This window comes from Anabrus simplex, chromosome X, assembly GCF_040414725.1.
Source record: "Anabrus simplex isolate iqAnaSimp1 chromosome X, ASM4041472v1, whole genome shotgun sequence".
NCBI lineage: Eukaryota > Metazoa > Arthropoda > Insecta > Orthoptera > Tettigoniidae > Anabrus > Anabrus simplex.
Genome location: NC_090279.1, coordinates 203,124,383 through 203,143,296, shown reverse-complemented (window position 1 = coordinate 203,143,296; position 18,914 = coordinate 203,124,383). Strand labels below are relative to the sequence as shown.

The 18,914-nt window shown below is 41.7% G+C and overlaps 1 protein-coding gene across 1 annotated transcript in view; it reads right to left on the bottom strand.

Moving 5' to 3' along the window:
- Nucleotides 1-18,209, bottom strand: part of Rph (Rabphilin) — a 180,355-nt gene extending 162,146 nt beyond the window's left edge. Inside the window, exon 1 of the mRNA XM_068230981.1 lies at nucleotides 18,136-18,209. Within this exon, the coding sequence (XP_068087082.1) occupies nucleotides 18,136-18,209 (74 nt within the window). The remainder of the gene's footprint in view (nucleotides 1-18,135) is intronic.
- Nucleotides 18,210-18,914: the final 705 nt, after the last annotated feature.

Below are 18,914 nucleotides of genomic sequence, written 5' to 3'. Positions count from 1 at the left end.
CGGACAACAAAGTATTTGTGTCTCTATATTACCAACGAGGGGATGGGTGTCTGAGGACTCCAGTAATGAAAAAAAAAAAAAAGGTTATTATGCGAAGCTGAATTTGTCAACCTAGAAATGTACATTGAGTGACATAAGCCTATTCCTCTGGTGGTACTTGTGTATTTAAAAGAATTGCTGGAGCTGGAGCATCTTTTGCCATATCCCGAGTATTTGACAATCATAATGTTGCAACAAAGATCCTCGTACACAATTCAGTTGTAGTTTCCAGCTTACTATATGGGTCTGAATCGTGGACATGCTACAGGCGGCATATTAAAACGTTGGAACAATATCACCAGCAATGTTTAAGGAGAATTTTGTATATAACCTGGCAAGATAGACGCACAAATTTCAGCGTACCGCCAGTATAGAAGCCATGGCTACGATGGACAGGGCATGTAATACTCATGCCTCACAATCGCATTCCCAAGCAAGTGTTTTACTCTGATTTAACAGTGAGTAAAAGTTGTTTGGGAGGTCAGAGGAAGCGATTTAAGGATGTAATAATGAGGAGCATATTTCCAAAACGTCCCTTCTCCACAGTTTGAGGAAATTTACTTATGGGTACATTGATAACGTCCATCTCTTTCTCCGTGGAATGGTGATGAGTTTTTTAAGGCAGAATGTCCTTTTTATAAACACAAAACACGGTTAAATATGAGCTATGTTTCCAAAGAGTCTCTTCTCCACAGCAATATGGCTGACTGGAGTGCATCACAATGATGTTTACAAAATGTCTCTTCTCCTCTATACTGTATAACAAGGACTACCATTGTTGTTTCAAAGTTGTCTCTTATCCTCCAATACAACTAGATATAAAGGCAATGCAAAACGAGCATTTTATGCAATTTATTTGCAAATATGGTGATGAAAATGAAATGTCGTATGGCTTTTAAGTGCCGGGATATCCCAGGACGGGTTCGGCTCGCCAGGTACAGGTCTTTCTATTTGACTCCCGTAGGCGACCTGCGTGTCGTGATGAGGATGAAATGACGATGAAGACAACACATACACCCAGCCCCCGTGCCATTGGAATTAACCAATTAAGGTTAAAATCCCCGACCCGGCCGGGAATCGAACCCGGGACCCTCTGAACCGAAGGCCATTACGCTGACCGTTCAGCCAACGAGTCGGACAATATGGTGATAATTGTGTAGTGGTGACATTTCCTGAGGAAAACAATTGAACTACAGGTTATGGTGTAATAATACATTCAAGTCCTTGTACTTCGTGTGCGTTTTTTTTTTTTTGCTAAGTTATTGTGCTTTTACGCATATAGTGTGGTATATTTAATAAGTTTGGACATACTTTTTGTCAGGTGTTTACTGTTACATTCGTTTCCACGCAAAATATTGGCAGAAAAACAGTCAAATGAAGATAGTGTGAAAAACTGTGGAGTAGTTCCTGCTCCCTTGAGAAAAGGGAGAAAACGTACTAGGAATGAGGAGGAGTGGAGGAAAAAATGTTAAGAAACGAAAACTCTATGCTCAGAAGAGACTACCACAGATGCCGAAGTGTACGCATGTCAGCAGTGTTTTGAAGTGTAAAGAGTTATCTATGCAGGATGTTCAAATGTATTTCCAAAACGTCTCTTATCCTTTTTATATTTCCAAAATGTCCCTTCTCCAACTCATTTGTATTAATATCTAATTAACGGTATGGTATTAAATGCATTCTTTGATTGTGGTGGATTATGGAATGTATAACAATTATCTAGAAGAATGTTTGAGAGAGTCAGACTCAAAATTACATTTTCTGTTCGTTTTTTCTCCGTTCTGTAAAACAGAAGCTACTGGAGAAAGGACGTTTTGGAAATATACTCCTCAATTATTGCTAACATGAAGATGTGCCACAATGACCTTAGCCCTCAACCGTTCATCCTGGAGATCTTCAGTTCATCGCGGCACACTACTTTTCGAAGAAAACCGTAGGCGAATAGCGAACGATAAGAGGCAACGGAGGAAGGAAAAAGAACGAAGAAGGAGAACAATGGCTGCTCTACCTGGGACTATCTGCCATCGCTGCGGAAAATTCTGTACCTCCCGTACTGGGCTGTTCAAGTCACCTACAGACTCACAGATGAAGAGGAATTCTGATTGGAAAAAACCAACCTACTCGTTTTCGAGTGTTTGCTGTTGTATTGTAAGATATCTAATACAAGTGACTTATACGGATATTTTATTTTATTAATTACATCTGGGTGATTCGAACTTCCTGAGCTAGCCAAGTTTGCAGAAGATCGTAAACTATCATCGCTTTTCACATGCCTACATCAGAACGTTCTTTTACCTGTTCAGTACCATGACGCTAGGAAACTCGAAAGACAACGCAATATTCCACGTCCATAATCAAGAAATAACAATTGAATTTAACCTCGAAACTGTGGCAAAAAATTTCATCAAACGGAAACACACCATGACGAATATATTCTTATATTCTTATATTCGTCATGCTAACACACGAGTGGAACCAAGCATGCTATTGAAATTAAATAAAAAATAATTATGTCACCCTCATATGCTTTCAAAATTCCTCAAAAAAGAATTTCCCCTCTAACATTCCCCCCTGACTCTTCTGTCCCCCAGTGGCGTGCACTGGACCCCCGAGTTCTGTATTTACACTGTCTTATTATTCCTCAGAACGTTTCTGTATCAAGTTAAAAAATTGCAAGCAGCTAAGTCAAGCCAAGTACAGTTGTTTCGATAACCCGTTCGCTCTATTGCAGTCCAGGTCTCTCCAGTGAGATGGGTTTCTTTACCGGCGTGAAAGAGAGCTACCACCAGCTAAATTCAAGTCGTTTGGTTGACGCATGAGTTTCAAGCGTCCTTGTCTTGGAGTAGCGGGCTGATGGCTGTTGCCCTCGCTCGAGATTAGCACCATCTTATGGCGAGAGAGCACCTAGCTTGGGTACATGTTAGTTGTTATACTTAACACTCGAGTCAGTAGGCGAGTGAAACTCTAAAACGGTAAAATACCTTCTAAATTTTGTTCATTCAGTTTAAGTTAGGCTTTTCTAAGTTAAAAACCAAGAAGTTTGTCCCCGTATATTTCCGTGAAAATTATGACTGTACTATTACGAGGTGTCAGTGGGTGAAACTCTACATTTTTAAAAATCTGCTGTAGCTTATTATGATGGCACCGTCACTGCCCTGAATACCAATTTGGAAATACGTGCGAGTATTTGTTTGAAAATATCCTCATTCAAGTGAGTTACAATACAATAAGTTCTTTAATATCGTATTTCTTTTTTATTATCTGATCTGTTTGCTTGTTATATTTCCACCTAGTTATCAAGTGAGTTTATTAAATAATAATGTTGGCTTTAGAGAGAGAGAGGTGGGGCTGCGATTGCTTTTTTTTGTGTTTACTTTTTACAGCTGGGGTAACGGATATGTTCACCGCACGCCGCTGCTATCCCCCCCCCCCCCCCGCCAAGTTTCCCTCTGGGACGATTAAATCCCCCTAAATTTTGGGGTAAAACCCCTAAGTAGGCAACACTGGAGTGCAGGCGATTCAGAACTCTGTTGTTTACGAACAGGATGTTGTGGCGAACTGTTAATTTAAAGAACATCTCGTCCATCACTGTATTAGCGCAAAGTTACAAGAGAGTTCTTTTGTAACTGTTACAAGATGGGGAGTAACTGGTTTTTATAACAACGACGAAGTCTATATTGATATGCTGCCTGCTGTTGTGTAAAAACACGCCCTCGTCTTATCAGCGACGCTATGTGGAAGTAAGCTGTTCGCGTCAGGGTAAACAAGTGAGGATCGCTCGGCGGGGAGTGGAGGGGGCCATGATTGCCTGCAATGAAAGCTTGCAGGAGAACACTTGGCCGATTGTGGAGAGGATGAGAGAACTCCATCACGGTCTGAGCGCTCCATTTACAAGCACTTTCATTCTTACCACCTCTACACGATCCACGTCACATTTGGTATAAACACGGAACAATGATTAACTTTAGATCGTACGTCAAACAGGCGGGTACTACCAAGTTCTTGTAGATTACTGTACTGTTCTATTTCTATTAATACATACAAAGCTTAAGAATATACAATTTGGTTGTTTGGTTCTATAAGTATGTGTATGTGTGTATATACAGGGTGTTAGGTGTATACGTGCAGATATTAAGCTAGTCGGCAAAGAAAAAGACATCTCACAATATATGCTATGTACTTTTTATCGTGTCCTATTAGTTTGCCCATAACTGAGCCAAATATTTCAGGACCTAATGTGTTTTGAACGGCCGTAGCAGGATATGCCGGTTACATCATTCTGTCCACGCGTAGTGGAAGTACAGTAGCAGAGTCTAGGGCTGTTGTACCTGTTTCTTATCGCAGGCCAACACATGTTGTTGTGCACGTCCCCTAAAGCTTGGCAAGTAGGAGAGTATGACTCACGTGCCAGGCCACTTGCTGTACTCGAAAACCGGTCTAGGGTACTCTGTGTGAAATGTACACAGGATCCTTGCAGTGACCTCGAAGATACGCACCAGCACATACGTGCGAATAAAGTATTGTGTAGTTGTGTGTGATTTATAAGACGTCAATGGCATTACTCAGTGATCAAAGCTGACAAAATGAAAGGAAATAGTTAATAAGTAAATGAAAAATGAGCGCAACATTTCTGTGCTGTTATTGCGACAGTCTACGATGAATTTCTGACAATAGACAATGCGAGTTGTCTATGCTTATTCATAAACATTTCAGGTCAATGAAAGGACGGTGGACACTGAAAGAAAAGGCTGTAAGTATTCAGTCATATTGTTATTAATGAGACAGATTTCAAAAACCGTAGTTGCAACCATGCGTGAACATTGCTCGAAGGAAAAAATAGCTACTGTGGATTTTGCTAGATGCTTTACGTCGCACCGACACAAATAGGTCTTATGGCGACGATGGGACAGGAAAGGGCTAGGAGTGGGAAAGAAGTGGCCGTGGCCTTAATTAAGGTACAGCCCCAGCATTTGCCTGGTGTGAAAATGGGAAACCACGGAAAATCATCCTCAGGGCCGCCGACAGTGGGGTTCGAACCTGCTATCTCCCGAATACTGGATACAGGCCGCAGTTAAGCGACAGCAGCTATCGAGCTCGGTCTACTGTGGAATTGCCGCCGGGCATTTCTAATAGAAGGCTTATTCTTCTTTTCCTAATCTGTTTACCTTCCAGGGTTGGTTTTCCCTCGGACTCAGCGAGGGAACCCACCTCTACCGCCTGAAGGGCAGTGTCCTGGAGCGTGAGACATTGGGTCGGGGGATACAACTGGGGAGAATGACCAATACCTCGCCCAGGCGGCCTCACCTTCTATGCTGAACAGGGGTCTTGTGTAGGCCTTGCGGGGGAATGGGGAGATTGGAAGGGATAGACAAGGAAGAGGGAAGGAAGCGGCCGTGGCCTTAAGTTAGGTACCATCCCGGCATTTGCCTGGAGAAGTGCGAAACTACGGGAAACCACTTTCAGGGTGGCTGAGGTGGGAATCGAACCACCTCTACCCATTTGACCTCCCGAGGCTTAGTGGACCCCGTTCCAGCCCTCGTACCACTTTTCAAATTTCGTGGCGGAGCTGGGAATGGAACACGGGCCTCCGGGGGTTGGCAGCTAATCACACTAACCACTGTACCACAGAGGTGGACAGAAGGCTAATTACTGGACAGTAAGTGCCGATAGGTAATGTAACGGACCCGTTTAATTAAAACTTCCGTAATAATAATGTTACTACTACTACTACTAATATCTTTACGTTCCACTAACTAATTTTCACGGTTTTCGAAGACGCTGAATTGCCAGAATTTTGTAAAGCAGTACTTTTTTAAATGCAAGTAAATCCACAGACACGAGACTGGCGTATTTAAGCACCTTCAAATACCACCGAACTGAGCCGCCATCGAACCTGCCAAGGTGGGATCAGAAGACCAGCGCTCTATCGTCCAAGCTACGCAGACCGGCATTGGAGCTTAGAGTAAGTTGATCGTGCGGTTAGGGGCGCGCAGCTGTGAGCTTGTATTCTGGTGATAGTGGGTTCGAACTCCACTGTCGGTAGCCGGGAAGATGGTTTTCCGTAGTTTCCCATTTTCACATCAGGGAAATGCTGGAACTGTACCTTTATTAGACTTCGAACGCTTCCTTCCCACTTGTATCCCTTTTCTCTCCCATCGTCGTCGTAAGACCTATTTGTGTCGGTGCGACGTAAAACAATTTGTAAGTACATGCTTCGGAAATTTCGGAGACATGTCTGCAATTATAATATTAATAATAATTCGGACCTGTTAAAAGTTCACTATTTTCTTTAGTGTTTTCTGACAGATTACGAGCTACGAAGTTTGAGTGGGGCGATTAACTTTTATTTTCATAATAGTCAGTAATAATAGACTAACACAGTTTTTATAATAATATTGTTAGTGGCTTTTCGACAGATGCAAGCTAATCGCACGGCCAGCTCGCCCAATAATAATAATAATAATAATAATAGACTAATAATAATAATAAATAATAATAATAAATCTTCACGTGCCAATGGAGACGCGCGGTGTCGGAATTTTGCCCACAGGTATTCTTTAACGTGCCCGTAAATCTACCGATGAGAAGCGGTCGTATTTGAGCACCTTCAAATACCAGCGGACTGAGCCAGGATCCAGCCTGCTAAGTTCATGAAACCAGTGCTTGAACCGTCTGAGCCACCCAGCCTGGCAACGTTTATTTTGATACGTTGAATAGGCACTGCAAAATCAGCAGTAAGCTAGAAGGTTCTCATTTATATTTAAACATGTTCTCTTCAGTTGTAAGCACGAAAGGAAGGTACGTTTAATTAATTTATGTTTATAACATGTCCCGTACTGGTATGAAGTAAAACGTTCGATGTGTTTTGACATTTCAATTCCGATACTACTCACTTTGAAATTCTATCCCATGCATTCTTTCGTTGACGTAATAAACTTTATTTACGTACACGTCAACACGGGTTGTTTCTGCATACGGCGAGTTGGACTCCCAAAAGACCATGATATTGAAATCGCACTGTGGGAGAATATTCCACGTAAGCAGTTCGACAAAAGCACTAGACCTGTCACATGCCGGTTGTCTGTTGTTCCTAGCGATGGAAATGTGGCTGGACGGGTTCCCCACCCCTACATGAAACCGGTCTGTCTGACCTTGACCTGAATAACAGCTGTCAGAGATGCGAATCATCGTCCGTACTAGTACGCGAATTACTTCGTAGTAGTAGTAGTAGTAGTAGTAGCATCAGTAGTAGTATTTGAATAATGCCAGTGTATGAATACCACGAATACCATTATATGCTGCTAGTGTATCGTGTGGCAGAACAGAACACGGGTCGCCCTTCATGAATCTATCGGGAAAGGCTTCCAGCAATTTATATTTTGTTTCTTATTCCCTACGAGTTAAAACAGAGGACACTTTGCGTTTTTAAGGGCCGATGACATTAAGACAGCAATCATCATCATCATCATCATCATCATCATCATCATCATCGTCGTCGTCGTTGTCACGTATAAATATTTAATAAAACAATCGTTTTATATTCATCATTACTGAAATAGGAACTATAAGTTAACATTTAACTTAAGAAGATTGCCTAGAGTGTTTTGTTAATTTACAAAAGTAAGTTTAACATTTCTTTTAATGCAATCTGTATGTTTTTGTTTTCTAAACTGTTGTACTGTAATGTTTAACATAGGTACATTATGTTGTTCACAGGCGTTTCGTGTACGTTCGTAAATCCGTACTTTTCTATTCGAGACAGTCTTGTTACCGTCCACCTGGAATTACGGAGCCCGTACTGTATGTTAGTTCATTATTTTTCTACAACAGTGTGTTACGAATGCGACTGTAGTTCCCGCGACCACGCCACTCTTATGTCTGTGTCACTAATGTGCACTTTGTTCAGCTGTGTGCTGCTTGACTATGTGGCTCTCGTTACCTTCTTCTTCCTCTTCTTCTACTGCAGCCTTATGTCTTAACAGGTATACTGTATTCTACCAACATCATCTCAACAAGCAGTAGCGTAATCTGCTGCGATTTACCGAGCTCGAAAGCTGCAGTCGCGTAAGTCCGACTCCATGGCTAAATGGTTAGCGTGCTGGCCTTTGGTCACAGGGGTACCGTGTTCGATTCCCGGGAGGGTCGGAAATTTAACCTTAATTGGTTAAATTTGCTGACACGGGAACTGGGTGTATGTGCCATCTTCATCATCATTTCATCCTCATCACGACGCGCAGGTCGCCTACGGGAGTCAAATCAAAAGACCTGCATCTGGTGAGCCGAACTTGTCCTCGGACACCCCCGGCACTAAAAGCCACACTAATTTCATTTCAGTGTGGCCAGTATCCATTATTCGGGAGATAGTGGGTTCGAACCCCACTCTCGGCAGCCCAGAAGATGGTTTTCCGTGGTTTCCCATTCTCACATCAGGCAAATGGCGGTGCTGTACCTTAATTAAGGCCACGGCCGCTTCCTTCCCTGTCCTAGCCCGTTCCAGTCCCATCGTCGCCATAAGGCCTATCTGTGTAGGTGCGACGTAAAGCCAATAGCTGCTGCGATTTGTTATTAGCACAATCATAATAAAATGTAATATAGTTGTGGCGGAATCTTCTTAGATATGTTCGACATCTGTGGATTGTGTATAATTTGATAACTCATCTGTACTCATGAAAGCGACCGTCGGCCTGGCGTTCAGGTTAATAGCTACATGTCTCTAACGTGTAACCTTGTTTATGTTTCTTATATTTGTTGATGTGTATGTTTGATGTTTAAACACAATACAGATTACAGCTGACTCATCCCCACGAGCTTGACCTGGTTCTCGTTTTACGCATAGTAATCTGTAGGTAACTATTGCGACCGATGCTAACTCACGTGACATACACTTCATCTTGTTTCCTCTTAAACCACACATATTTTACTATTTTCTTCCACGTATTTCAGCTTTTAATGACCTAATAATAATAATAATAATAATAATAATAATAATAATAATAATAATAATAATAATAATAACGTTAAGTGCTGTACGTCCCACTAACTACTTCTACGGTTTTCTGAGACGCTGAGGTGCCCGAATTTAGTCCCGCACGAGTTCTTTTTATGTACCAGAAAATCTGCCGACACGAGGCTGACCTACAGTATTTGAGCACCTTCAAATACCACCGGACTGGGCCAGGTTCGAACCTGTAAAGTTGGAGTCAAAAGGCCTGCACCTCAACCGTCTGAGCAACTCAGCCCGGAAGGAGGCACGAAATGTAAGTACGTTTAATTTATTTAGTTGTATAATATGTCCAATATTCCTTTAAAACTAAACGTTCTATGTGTTTCGATAATTCAATTCCGATGCTACTCATTTGGGCATCCCATGACTGCTTTCGGTGGCGTAAGGACCTGCCATCTTTCTTCTACCCTTACGCAATGCACAACGGGGATCTACTGTATTTCACGCCCCGGCGCGCCTATCCCAACCAAAAATTATATCACACGCTCGTACAGGTCCCGCACCGATTCAGGTTTTCAGGTCATTTTCATACTCACAAGACCACGGGGCTGATGACGACACATATCCCAATCCCTTAAAGGACATAACAGCAAATGAACCAGTATTAACGCTGAGAATTCGGTACATCTCCAGGGTCCGAAACCGATGACCAGGGTCGTCTGAAGCACCTAAGACAGAAACTGAATACTGACAACTACGAAACCAGTCTGGCGAGAATGTAACGTAACAAGGCATACGCTACTGTAGTAGCCACCTTCAGCTGTTATCGTAGCTCAGTTGCTCTTAAACATAAAACCAGTTTGACAAGTATGTTACGTAACATCTCGTGCATTGCATAGGTGGTGTTCAGCTGTTGCACGTAAACATAAACAGAAACCAGTTTGGCACACATGGCGCGTGACTCGCCTGTTCTCAAAGGGAAGCTATTCATTCACAAGAACAAGGCATACTACCTATTCTAAAAACATCGTATCTCTTTGCTCTCGAAAATAACTTCCGAGAATTACTAAAAGTTTGATATATAGTGGTTCGTCACATCGTTCTCTATTGCTAGAAGAAATATCTGCAGGTATACACCTAACACCCTGTATATATACAGGGTGATTTGTTCCAGCGTGTACAAACTCTAGGGACTGATCGAGGAGAGGAGACAGAAAAGAAAAGGTCTAATGAACGTGTGTCCGGAAATGTATGGTTTGTTTTTTAGGGATCATTTATTCATGTAATACGCGCTGTGCCATGCTGCCACAGTTACAATAGGTGCTGGAAATGTTTTCCATGTGCCTCCACGCATGTGTGTACGCGCCGTAGCATGTTCTGTCTCACACGTTCACATCGGCCAGGCTGCATCCGAACAGTGTCAAAGGCAGCATGAATACGCTGCACCAGTATCTCCTCATCCGGAATGGGCTCTGCATACACGATACTTTTGAGATGGCCCTATAACCAGAAATCGCACGGCTTGAGATCTGGTGAACGAGCAGGCCATGCAACTGGACCTCCTCGTCCGATCCATCGACCAAGGAAGACACGATTGAGATGCTTCCGGACGTTCACGGCGAAGTGAGCCACATAACCATGGGAATCACCAATGGTACGTCTTCCAGCAGGGGAGGCAAAGTCACCCGAAAGAAACGCCGATAGTTCCGGCCTGTTAGGCGACGTGGAAGGAAGACTGGTCCCAAACACGGTCACCAATTATTGTCCCGGCCCACACATTCCTGGTGAACCGCTGCTGATGATTCGCTGGCACCGAACCATGGGGGTTCTGTATGCAACCCCACAGATGACTGTTATGAAAGTTGAAGCTACCACTCCACGTAAAGGTGGCTTCATTTGTAAATAGGATGGATCCCACAAATCCAGGAATCATGTTTGCCTGGTGAATAAACCAGTGACAAAACCGCTCCCAATGTGGAAAGTGTGTCGCTAGTAAGTCCTGCACACGCTGTAAGTGATAAGGGTCATGGAGAATGTTCCACACGGTCGTCTGGCTTACCCGGTAATGGCAGGCCAACTGCCTGGTACTGACACGGCGGTCGCCTTCCACAGTGTTAATCACATTTCCCTCCACGTCTGGTGTCCGAACAGGGCGGGTACGTCATTCATGATTTCCTGCTTCCTTAAATGACCCTCTCTGAGACAAACGGTGAAACACTGTTGCAAACATTGAATGCTGTGGTTGTTGTCGGCGGGGATAGGTTTCCCGATACAATCGTGCTGCCCGCCGCCCGTTGACATTTGCCTTGCCGTAAGTAAACACCATGTCGGGAAGCTCTCGAATCGAATACAGAACCATTGTGTACAACGCTGTAACACATCCACTACCCGGTGAGTCAGCACAAGACATGACTCGGACACAACGGTACCACCCTCTACGAGGAAACCACGCATACTGTAACTGTGGCGGCATGGTACATTGCGTATTGGCCTGCAGTCTCTGTAACAAAGTATTATTGAATACATGATCGCTAGCATGGACATCATGCATTTCCGGACATACGTTCCTTAGACCATTTTTGTTCCGTATCTTTTCCGCGTACAATCCCTAGAGTTTGTACACAGTGGAAGAAATCACCCTGTATATGTGGGTGTGTTTAAATGTGTCTATGTATATATACACGTGTATTTCGAACTATTTACACAGATATAGTTATTACGTTTATGCATACAATTAAATAATTCTCAATAAATCAGTTTATGTATATACATATATGTATGCAAAATTGAGTAATACTTCACGCCATCAAAACATTTCCTTTGTATTCATCTAACTTTGAACTTGCGTTTGCTCGTAACATGAACCATTGATTTATAACGGTGAAAGAGAGATGGCAAAAAAGAACAAAAAGCAGCTAATCATTTCAGTAAGACAAAAAGGTTTAAAGAGAGTTGAATAAAAATAATAAAAAGTTACACAAAAGTACATTCAAAATTATAAGAAAAATAAAAACATTAAAAAAGAAAAAAAAAAGGAAAGTGCAATACTTCAGGCCATCAAGAAACACTTAACTTGTTTGTACATAATCCTAACCCTGCTTGTTTGTATATACTCTGACGATTGTATCCCTATACTCTAAGAAAAGTTGAAAGCTAACAATTCTAGCTCGTAAAAATGTATGATATGTTTCAAACTATCAAGACTGATTTGCTTCTATCTGTCTATGTGTAATACTGCATGATTGGAAATTTAGTTTGTATATAATTCCGAATTATTTGTCCGTCTGTAATGCTGAATTCATGATTCCTTATGTTGCAAGGTAAGATGGCAGTTAACAAATTTAAGTCTATAAACAATATGCAACTTGCTTGAAGCAATCAAGAAATATTTACTTTGTTTGAACCTATCAGAATATAATACTGAATGATTGAAAAAAAATTGTTTGTATACAATTTTGAATTTGATTGTCCAATTGATTGATTTCAAGAAAAGATGACAGCTAAGCCATCAAGAATGATTTCATACGTTCGAATCTGCTTCTATGTAACTGTATATAATTCTGAACCTGGTTTGGATGTAAATCTGAATATTTCCCCAAAACAGTTAATAAAGAGACGCCCCTCTGTCTTCTACAACCCTTCAAATCTCCACCCAACCATCTCTTTCCATCCCACAACTCTCCTCCACCCCGACTAACCTCCTGGCCAGAGAAAAGGCGTAAACTTCTACGTGGCCCGCCCCACCCCTTCAGCGTGGGGTATGAAAACTTGTTCAGACAGACAGACTTAAGTTTAGGCTATTTCTGGAAAGTGGCAATCTGTACATATGTAAACAGTTCCAAAATTGTATTATGTATAGTTGGTATAAATCAATATTTTATTTAAGTACCTTTTTTCACCATTCAATATTTTCTTAGCAGGTTGTGGATTTAATTTTGGTTATCATACCTTGTGACAATCATTCATTCCTTCCACAATTAATAATAGTCATTTTATATTTGTACATAATTATCTGGCAGGAAGTCTACGAGGTCTATTTATTTAGAGACTAATTAACAAGACTTCAGAAAGTAGCGAAGGTTCTTTTGGTTATGCTGTTAAAGAAATAAGACTGTGTAAACGACAAAAAAGTAATATTCTGTTAAAATGTTAATGGTAGAAGACAACAAAACAAATTCGGTTAAAAATTTAAAAAAAAAGTATATAAAATGTGATATCGGTATACCTTCTACATATTTTACAATCAATGTTGGAAAATAATACTTTTGTTTTCTTACCCAATTGCAGAACATAATTATATCTATTTGGTTTAATAACTCATAGGAAGTAATTACAAGTTTAATTCTAATCTCTATATCAAGAGGGTCAGTTTTGACAAATCCGTCCGTCCGTTCTACTGGACCGATTTGCTTCATTTCTGTTTTATTCTCTCCAGAATTACCTGCTGGTGAATCATCAGTCTCTAAGTTCAGCCAACTTTGAGTAGTCATAAAATCAAATCATTAAATGATCGCTCCAATAATTGCAGGGGAAAGCTTACCCTAACCCGCAATACATTCTGTACGTAGCAGGTTGCTAAGCGACTGATTACTACCTATCAAGTCAAAGAGTATACACTTCCTCTGATGGAAGAATAATATTCTCTGCTAGATACTCTTTGATTCTGTGACCTTCTCCAGTTTCTGAACGTATTCAACAGATGGCAGAACGTTCCTAATAACTTACATGCAGGTAAGAGAAAACAGTAGACGTACGTACAGACGGGAAGGTACCAAGTCGACTGGCCTTCTGTATGACCATCAATAAAGCGCAGGGGCAAACGCTTTGAAAAGTGGGTGTCTACTTATCCCTATTCAGTCACGGCCAACTGTATGTTGCACTATTTCAGGCAAGCTCGTTTGAAAATGTTACGATCCAGATACGGCCGAATGGTCGAAGCACAGAACATACTGTATGGAAAAACGTGTTATAAACTCAATTACGAATGAAGGAGTACCGGTATTAAATTTTCATAACTATTGAAAAGGGCAGCGAAAAACAAAGTGAGTTATCTTCTTTTCTTCTTCTTTTTCTATCGCGTTTCCCACACTTGTGGGGTCGCGGGTGCGAACTGTGTCGCACATGTGGATCTGGCCCTGTTTACGGCCGGATGCCCTTCCTGACGCAACCCTATACGGAGGGATGTAATCACTGTTTCGTGTTTCTGTGGTGGTTGGTAGTGTAGTGTTTTGTATGAATATGAAGGGGAAAGTGTTGGGACAAACATAAACATCTAGTCCCTCCGAGCCAGAAGAATTAATCAGAAGCGATTAAAATCCCCGACCCGGCCGGGAATCGAACCCGGGACCCTCTGCACCGAAGGCCTCAACGCTGACCATTCATCCAAAGAGTCGGTCTATATCAAGAGGAGTTATCTGACCTTTTTATAAGTCATCCTTAAGCAAAAGGAAATATGATGTTATTTTGTTCCTCCGATATTATTTTCTAAAAGGGTGTGATCGGGGGAAAAGTTATGATTGTGTGTTCTGGGGAAAGACCACGCTAAACACACACGTACAGTGAAAAAAAGAGCAATCGATAATGAAGTTAGTATGTCAGCGCGTGAGGGACTTTCCCATGCCACGTCATGCGACATCGCCTATCTGGAACACGCAACAGCAGCCATGTTGATAAACAAATGAACTCTGAAATAAATGAGGCTATGTTTAGTTTGACATATTGCCCACAAGCCGAGCGTTTCTGTGCCAAACACCAACAAAAGAACGGCGACAAATATTGAATGTTCTATCTTCCCTTCACATTCTTAACCGCTCGCCATGTACAGTCTATTAAAATCGTACGAAAGCGGCCACTCCGTTCCTGTTAAAGGTCTTTAAGATATTCCTGTGATGCAGCTTGAGGGATCTCCTGTCCAATGTTTGTTTTATGGCCTCTTTCTGTGGTTCTATTACGGGGAGAATTTTTAAAATGGGAACACACTCTGTTACTCTATTACAATTATAAATATTTCTCCATAATAAAACATTTTTAATGTACTCCCCATATTGCACCGTCGAGATCTCCTCAAGTATTCCAAATATAGCAACTTTCTTTCCAATGACCATAAACCAAAAAAAATCAGTTACTTCAAAACAAAGAGCGATATTTTAATGAAAATTTCAGGAAATTTTCTTCTAAATATGTACCAATTCCATGTAAAAATTGAGGCAGTGAGTGAGAGAGTGGGCTATGCCGAGATTTTGTCAGAAATGAGTTATTGGTACCCTTGTGTAGGGCTTACATTCATCTCTCAGTGTGTAAAATATCAAAAACTTCCGCAGGCTCCTTCCTTCCTTTTTTAAAGAACATTATTTTCTGTGAATGCCAAGCAGCTAGAAGCATTCAATGTGTGCGCTGTCTGTCGGCTATGCGAGCTGGCCAATCACTGCGCTTATTCTCAAACACGTGTTAGTTGTGTACAAAATTGCGACGGTGAACGAGAAGTAATAGTGAGTTGCTATGAAAAACCTAGAAACGAGTTATAAATGATGATAAGTGCAAAAGAGCTAAAGTGTGTAAAAACGTCGGATTAGAGTACGCGTTAATGTGCCGGAAGGAGGTGAATCTGAACGCGAAGGATCATCATCATGTACACGCACGCACATTAATGGTGTCGCGATATAAACAATCAACACTGCCCCACTCCAGTACTGAAAAGGAGGGGAGAGAGTAAAGGGATAGTGTTGAAGGCCACTCTAGTACTGAAAAGGAGAGGAAGGGAGTGAACAGGTAGTGCTGAATACACAGTGTGTGTATTCCGGCGTTATACTGTAACATTGTAATAAGATGGCTCCTATCTTATCACAGGTGAATCGAGGACGTATTATTGGCATGTGGGAGGCTCACAAGGTCCCCCAAGCAATAGCACAAGCAATACCATGCAGTCTTAAGACAGTTTGGAGATGGATAGAAATATGGCAAGAATGAGGTGAAGGATTGGTAGACCCGATATAACGCAGCTACAAAATATTCCTGACTAGTATAAAATACTTTTCGGTTAAAAACCTCCTTTACCTCTTAATACTGTAATTATCAGAGTAGGTTACTTTTTAATTTTTTAATGTTAAAATGCTATTTGTTCGGGGCGTCGACCTATATAGTTCTTTTGCCCCTAGTTGCACAATATATGAACCTGCATGTAATTGGAATTGCGGAAGTGTTGAGTGTTGAATGTGAGAAACGTTAAGGACGACACAAATACGCAGTTCCCAGGCCAGGGATATAACCATTTACAATTAAAACCCCCTGACCCGGCCGGGAATCGAAACCGGGGCGGCCGGACACGTTGCCCCTTACACCGCGGGGCCGGACGAGTAGGTAACCTAATGCTGTACTTCAATACATCCGCCACTGTGCCCATTTCGGGCTGTCTGCATGCAGTCCATGCAGCAATGCGTTAAGCGAGAAGGTGAGTCATTGTACCTTCGACACTACCCCTTCACTCCCTTCCCCCATGTTTTGTACTGGATTGGCCTTCAACACTACCCCTTTACTCTCTCCCCTTCTTTTCAGTACTGGAGTGGGGCAGTGTTGATTGTTTATGTCGGGACACCATTAATGTGCACGTCTGTACCAGCTCGATAGTATCACCTCATGTGGATCTCAAAGGTAAGCACGGTAATTAGAAGCATAAGTTAAATGATGAAGTTGAGAAATCAGTAATGTACCATATTAAGAAAAATTCCCTTGTATGTAAGTCACTAAGTAAGAAAGTTCAAAAAAAAAAAAAAAAATCATTCGAGTTGTGACATCAGTTGCAGAGATGTACGGTATACAATGAAGAAAGAGATGATACTGGCATGAAGAGTGTTAGTTGTGGCACATACAGGACTATATTTAATACGAAATTTAATATCGGCTTCAAAATACCTCACACAGCTACATGCAAAGTGTGCTACGAATGGCAAGCTAAAGAAGAGGATATCATACCTCTAGGGATACGAGCACGTCAAGTAAGGGCAACTGCAGCATACAATCGTCTCTCTGCATTTCGATCGGAATGCCTCGAAGGAAACTGTGACTACTGCTTGATGAAATGGAATGACGTATGGCTTTTAGTGCCGGGAGTGTCCGAGGACATGTTCGGCTCATCAGGTGCAGGTCCTTTGATTTGACTTCCGTAGGCGACCTGCGCGTCGTGATGAAAATGAAATGATGAAAACGACACATACAACCAGCCCTCATGCCAGCGAATCTAACTAATGATGGTTAAAATTCCCGACCCCACCGAGAATCGAACCCGGGACCCTATGGCCAAAGGCCAGCATGCTAACCATTTAGGCATGGAGCCGGACATTATAAAGGACTTTTTTTATAGCAACCAGGTAATTAAGGCAATTCTTGGGTATGTACTGTTAGCTAACCTATAGGTAGTAATGCAAAGTTATTTCCTTTGGTTGTTTGCAGATGGAAAGGGGCCTAAGGAGCCGGTTAAATGATGGAATTACACCTTGTAAATAAATTTCCTAAAGAATTTGAAATGTATGCTTTGAAATGGTAAACAATAAATTATATGTTAATAGGAATGTTTTTCCCATTATTAGAGCAAACGCAAAACTCTAAATATCTCAGTTCCACCCAAATCTGGCATAGCCCACTCTCTCACTCACTGCCTCAATTGTACTCCTGAGACTACAAATTTAAGGACAGGAATCATATTCATGAAATACACAGGTGTCCTTAAACTTTTGGTAGGACATGTAGTAACCTGATTTTCTCGAAAGAAAACTTTTCTCCGCCAATCTGATTGCTCCATCGTTTTTAACATAACAAGAAGAGCAGCCCTGATTTTTGTCGGTATAGTTCTGATACACTCTGTATACAAAATTTAGTTCAGATTGGTGGAACGGTATAGATTTGTAAAAGGGACAGACAGACAGACAGACAGACAGACAGACAGACAGACAGACAGACAGACAGACAGACAGACAGACAGACAGACAGACAGACAGACAGACAGACAGACAGACAGACAGACAGACAGACATTCTGCTTTGAAGCTAAAATATAGCAAATTTTTAAACAACTAAATTGCAGTTAGCGTAACGAAATTTGTAGCAATAAATCCTAGGGAACAGCTTGTTGGTAACATAACTATGGCTCTGTAACATACTCACTTTGCTCGCAGCGCCAACTGTCGGTCGTTGGGACAAACCCATCGATCCTTGGGTGCGTTCCCGAAGTCGACCATGACGGGAGATGTAAAGTCAGAGCCAGTTAGATTAGAGGCAGGCGAGGCGTCTACACATCGCTCCTGTGAAAAGAAATAAACATCTCATTTAGACAGGTGATTGCAAGCTACAAATTAAAGGACAGAATTCTCCCCCAGGAGTAATCTGCCCGCCCGGCGTCCTGCGAGAGAAACGTTTACACATACTAATTAATGTTAAATTAGGAATGAAATTCTGAAATGACTTCCGCGTACACCTCAGTCATATAGTAAACATCTTAAATAATAATCGTTCTCTATACATACATACATACATACATACATACATACAGAGCTCAATTTAGCTAAGTTCGTTAGTGTTTGAAGGTGCTCAGATACGTCAACTTCATGTCCATTGTAGAAGAACGCCTGTACCTCGGCGTCTCCAAAAACCTTAAAAGTATTGCATGCAGATCTTTTGTTTTTAACAATCTGCTTTACGTTGCACCAACACAGACAGGTTTTATGGCGACGATGGCATAGGAAAGGGCTAGGTGTGAAAATGAAGAAAAACCATCTTCAGGGCTGCCGACAGTCAGATGGGAATCGACTACCTCCCGAATCCAAACTAACAGCTTTCAGCCAGCTCGCTTTATTTACAGCGGAGCCTCGATATCTCGAATCACCTCGGCAGCTAAACTTTATATCGAGTTATCGAAATATTCGAGATATAAAGAATATCGGTTT